We start from the raw sequence: 5,504 nt of genomic DNA on the forward strand, positions 1-5,504 counted from the left end.
TTCCATTCAAACAAAACATTTGATGGAAAATCGAAAGATGATGCGTAAAAAATATAAAAACTCGTGCAAAACATTTAAAATTCAAGTTTTTTTTTACCAAAGATTGAATTTTATAATTTTGCCAAAATTTTTCTATTTTTTACTCATCAACTATCCCACAACTTCCTACTTACTTCATATTTTTTTAGCTTTTTTCCATGTCTCATTTAATTTTTATTTATTTTTTGTTTTATTTTTCTTTCATATGTTGGTCAAAATAAGAAAAAAGTTAATATTCATAAATATTTTTTACAAAAAATCTCAGAAATTTAAACAAATTTTGCAGAAATAATAGCTTATGTTAGTTGCTTAATTGATCTACTAATCATTTTTAATCAAAAACCTTACAAAAAAACTCCGAAAAAAAAATTTTCCTTCAAAAATTTACAAAATTTTAAAATTTTTTATGGTGTGTCGCAAAATGTCTCGCAAAGTGTCTCGCGTGTGTCTCGCGGATATTTTTGGTTGCGAGACACCAATTTTTTACAGTGTGGCGTATTGATAATAGCCCAGAGCACAATTGGAAATTTGTGACAGACCCAATGCACAGCCGGCACAAATTGTCAAATTTTCGTTGGGAATATTGAGACGAATGAAATTTGTCACTTTTTTGCATGCTGGGCCTTTATCGTTGCTGAGACTCATCGCATGCACAATAAATTTTCATCAATTTCCATTAAATTAAGTGTATTTTTGCGAGATTTCGGACGCAAATCCGTGAAAAAGTTGTGAATCGGTGCGCCAAGAAGCACAATCGACTGAAAATTCGCGCCTCGAGACGCTCAAAGTGCTCAAAAAGGTCGAAGAAAAATTTGTGTTTGTCATATTATTACATAGTTGGAGTTGGAGAGACGACACGAAAAGTGATGAAATGACAATTGTTGTAAAAATCTGAGCGGCTCTCGAGAACTTTGGTGATAATTTTGTCGTAATTTTAGCGTTGAAGCAAGTGTGCGCGACGAAAAATGTAAAAAGTGGTCCATTTAGTGCATGATAAAAGCAAAATTTGGAGCAAACGTATTTTTTTAGAAGGCCGTCAAGAGACGCAATACAAAAACAACCACATCGCAAGTACAAGGATACGTAAGTAAATAGTGCAAAAGTGGCGAAATTCGTTGTGTTTACTCGAATTTTTGTGTGTTTTGCAGCCGCTTTGCAGGATGGACAAGGAATATCGCGGCGAAAAGTTGAAGAAACGTGCGAAGAAGAGCAAAAAAGCGAAGAAACGTCGTCGCCAAGGCACTCCCGTGGAAGATGAAATCGAGTTTTCCACCGAAGACGAGGGCGCGAGCAACACACAGAATGCCAACAGCGGCGGCGGCAGCGGCAATGCCGATCGAAAGCGTAATAAATCGCCAGCTGCCCCGCTAGTTGAGTACTCTGACGTTTCTAGTGATGATTTTTCAGGGCCAGAAGCGGGCGAAATTGAATCCGAGGGCAATGGGAATGCCGGCGCTGCTGACGAAAGTTTATCCGACATCAGTCCGGATGAGCGTCCGCCAGCGCCCGCCACAAAAACCTTTGACAAAACGCGTTTGGGACCGTCGCTGGAGCCCGAAGCGCGTTCCATGACGCCCGCAAATGCGCCACGACGCAGCAGCAAGGAGCAGCTGTACGACGACAAACCGAAAGCTGCGGGCTTGGAGCTGGAGGAAATTGGCGACGACTCGGAATCGGGCATGAGTGATATGGTGATGCAGCGAAAATCGAAGAAAAAAGACAAGAAGCGCCACAAGAAGAAGAAGAAAAAACAGAAAAAGAAGAGAACCAAGTCTGTGTCGAGTGTGGAGACAATTTCCGAGGAGGAAGACCCGATTTTGGCGGGAGATGCATTGACGCCGCCGCCCATTGCGGCAAATAAAGCCAGTGGGAGCTATACGCCCGCGAAAGATCCTAGTCTGACACCAATTTCGCCAACAACACCTCCTCTCTCGCCGACCTACAGCAAGAAACGCACGGCGGCAGCGTCTCCGCACACGCCTCCCATGCCTAGCAAGTCGTCGCAGCATCATCGTGTCAGCTCGAGTCCCGATGTCGTGCATGTGGTGCACGATTCGAGCAGCAGTAGGAGTTACTATAAGCATCGTTCGGTGAAAAGTAGAACGCCATCAGGTTGAAAATTTAATTTTTTTGAAAAAAATCGAAATTTTAATGATTTTTTTTTACTTTTAGAACGAAGACCTTACAGTCCCCCTGATAAGAGACGACGAACAGACAGCAGAGGGGATCATTATTCGTACAAACGAGATGATAGGAGTCGTGACACTTATAGATCTAAAGAGAGATATAGACGGTACATTCGATTTTTAAGAAAAATTTTGAAGATTCTTTCATTTTTTCAATTTTTTTAGAAGTCCAAGTCCCCGAAAACGATCGAGATCCCGTAAATACTACAGTAGATCTCGTTCAATTTCGCCCCGCTCTCGATCGACGCGACATCGTAACAGTCGAAGTCCCCGTCGTACGCCAGATCGTCGTTCGCGTCACTATCATTCGTCCCGAAGTCGATCCCGGTCGCCGCAAATCGCCTACAACAAAACCCTCGATATCCAGGAGAAGATCAGCGACACGAGTTTGTTCGCGGAACTCGTAAAAGATCGCCAGAAGCGTGCCAAGGTGTTGAAAGAGATTCTCGAACCAAAAGAGACAAATGCGGAAAATGCCGCAACGCAAGATCCCGCAACGGCGACAGATTCCTCAAGTGCCACAGCTGCCACAAATGGCATGCGTTCCACGAGTCACGACACAACTGACAACGCGCCATCGCACCAAATCCATCAAATTCCGGTGCTGGGCGCCAACAATATGGCAATGTTCAAGCCAGCGCCGCCGCCCTCCGCCATCGGAACCATCATCACCACGCAGCAAAATGTGTCGTCCATGTCTGTGATAGCAATCAACAATAATAATAAGCTAGGTGCGATGAAGCCGCAACCGCCCTCGAAGCTTCCGATGGGCGGCAAATCACTGACAAAGTTACCTCTGCCGCCGGGCACGAATGTCTCGGAGCTCGTGAACGCCAAAACGCCAAGTCCGCCACGGAGTCCGCGTGCTCGTGCCAGTGTCGGCAACAAGAAGGGTGGCTTGCTGAATTTGCCGATGCCGCCAATGGTGCCTGGAAGCGAGGATGTGAGCGGTGACGAGTTGGGAGATTTGTCGCCGCGTCAAGGTGCCAACGGAAGTCATCTAACGCCCAAAAAGACGTCGCAGCGAGCTTTTAAACGTCCTATAATCCTAAATCGACGGAATTCGAGGAGTGCTGTGGGTCCCGGGCCTGGAGGCTTGGATTGGGGCGAACGCAGTGTCGATGTCTTTGAGGTGCTAACACAGATCGGAGAAGGTACTTATGGGCAGGTGCGTACAAATTTCCTTCAAATTTTTGAATTTTTGATAAAATTTTGATTTTTTAGGTGTACAAAGCGAAGGATAATCACACAAACGAGTTAGTGGCTTTGAAAAAAGTGCGTTTGGAGAACGAAAAAGAAGGTTTTCCCATTACCGCAGTGCGTGAAATCAAAATTTTGCGTCAATTGAATCACAAAAATATCGTCAATTTGCGCGAAATTGTCACCGATAAGCAAGACGCCTTGGAATTCCGCAAAGATAAAGGATCATTTTATCTGGTTTTCGAGTACATGGATCACGATCTCATGGGATTGCTGGAATCGGGCATGGTGGAGTTCACGGAGCATCATAACGCGAGCATTATGCGACAATTACTTGATGGTCTCAACTACTGCCATAAGAAGAATTTCCTGCATCGTGACATCAAATGTTCAAATATTTTAATGAATAACAAGTGAGACTTGGAATTTTTTCTAAATTCAAGATTTGAGCTAAAAAAAATTTTTTTTTCAGGGGTGAAGTAAAATTAGCAGATTTCGGTTTAGCACGTTTATACAATGCGGAGAACCGTGAAAGGCCGTACACGAACAAAGTCATCACGTTGTGGTATCGTCCGCCAGAGTTGCTGCTGGGCGAGGAGCGATACGGGCCCGCGATCGACGTTTGGAGTTGCGGATGCATTTTGGGCGAGTTGTTCCTGAAGAAACCCCTCTTTCAGGCAAACATTGAAATGGCGCAGCTCGAGATGATATCGAAACTTTGTGGTACACCGACGCCCGCCGTCTGGCCAACTGTCATAAAGTTACCGCTCTTTCACACCGTCAAACCGAAAAAGACTTATCGCAGGAGACTGCGCGAAGAATTTATCTTTATGCCGTCGTCCGCACTCGATTTACTCGACAAAATGCTGGAATTGGATCCGGAAAAGCGGATAACGGCGGAAGAGGCGCTGAAATCGACGTGGCTGAAGACTGTGGTGCCCGAACAGTAAGAAAAAAATTTTGTTTTTTAATTCTTGAGATTTAATTTTTTGACTTTTTTTTAGACTTCCAACGCCTCCCCTACCCACATGGCAAGACTGTCACGAGCTGTGGAGCAAACGGAGACGACGACAAATCCGGGAACAACAGGAATCCCAACAAAACTTACCTCCGGGCAAGCCACAAAATCAAAGTCATGTCCTGAACGAAGCTGCTGTTTAGTCTCCGTGCGTCGTAAGTGCTCACATACCACAAAAAAAAACACACACACACATTACAAGACCTTTTAGATATTTTATGTATGCCCTGAAATGTACATATGAGTATTCCATTTGTTGAAACCATTTACGATATCAAAGAACAGAAAACAACTTTTAGCAACTAAGAAGCATATTATTAACTACAACAACAAAAAAATCTAAAAAAAACTTGTATTTTAAGAAAAATAAATAAAAATTAATTCTAGCTGTATAGATAGATTAGTTTAGAAAACAAACACAAAACACACAAAAAAAGAACATTTAAAAAAAAAGAGAAATAATGAAACAAAAATACCTACGAGAATCATTTTTAGTTAGTAATAATAATAATAATATAATTTAATATTAAACATGGTCAGTCAATCTTTTTATATTGCTCTTTTTTTCACATGGAATAAACGTTTTAAAAACTTTTCTCTTGTTCCTGCTGACGACATTCGTTCTTGGTTTGATCTTTTGAGGGTCATCTCACTTTGCTACAACTTTAAAGGACTCGTGAATAAAAATTTATTGTTTTTTTTATTTTGTAAAAATTCTTATATCTTGAATAAAAATTAAATTAAAAAAATAAAAACTAGAGTTTTTCTTGTAATCCACAAATTGATTGAAATTTTTTTTTTTTTTAAATTGAAAAAATTTTAAATTAAAATTTTAAAAAATTAATTTTTTAATTTTTTTTAAAAAAAAAATTTTTTAAAAATTAAAAATCCAAAATTAATTTAATTTTAACAGGCACAAAAAAAATAAAAAATTTTTCAATAAAAATAAAATTTAGACGGTTCCAAATAAAACTTAATAACTTAAGGAAAAATAGTAAAAAAAAAAAGTTCAAATTATGACCAAATGATCGATTTTTGCGATATTTCCAAACTTTTTAAAT

General features: G+C 40.7%; 1 protein-coding gene across 1 annotated transcript; it reads left to right on the forward strand.

The window, feature by feature from the left end:
• The first annotated feature begins 687 nt into the window (after nt 1-687).
• LOC134827452 (cyclin-dependent kinase 12) lies at nt 688-5,142 on the forward strand. Its single transcript, XM_063840088.1, has 7 exons — nt 688-1,122; nt 1,188-2,151; nt 2,212-2,332; nt 2,391-3,393; nt 3,450-3,838; nt 3,898-4,371; nt 4,430-5,142. Exons 2-7 carry the CDS (start codon nt 1,200-1,202, stop codon nt 4,584-4,586), a joined length of 3,096 nt encoding a protein of 1,031 aa, XP_063696158.1. The 5' UTR covers nt 688-1,122; nt 1,188-1,199; the 3' UTR covers nt 4,587-5,142.
• Nucleotides 5,143-5,504: the final 362 nt, after the last annotated feature.

The sequence above is a fragment of the Culicoides brevitarsis genome, chromosome 1 (genome assembly GCF_036172545.1).
Source record: "Culicoides brevitarsis isolate CSIRO-B50_1 chromosome 1, AGI_CSIRO_Cbre_v1, whole genome shotgun sequence".
Lineage (NCBI taxonomy): Eukaryota > Metazoa > Arthropoda > Insecta > Diptera > Ceratopogonidae > Culicoides > Culicoides brevitarsis.

Coding starts and splice junctions, on each gene's coding strand:
- LOC134827452 (XM_063840088.1), top strand. CDS start 1,200: ATGGACAAGGAATATCGCGGCGAAAAGTTGAAGAAACGTGCGAAGAAG. Junction 2,152..2,211: donor GAAAAGTAGAACGCCATCAG/GTTGAAAATTTA, acceptor TTTTACTTTTAG/AACGAAGACCTTACAGTCCC. Junction 3,394..3,449: donor GAGAAGGTACTTATGGGCAG/GTGCGTACAAAT, acceptor TTGATTTTTTAG/GTGTACAAAGCGAAGGATAA.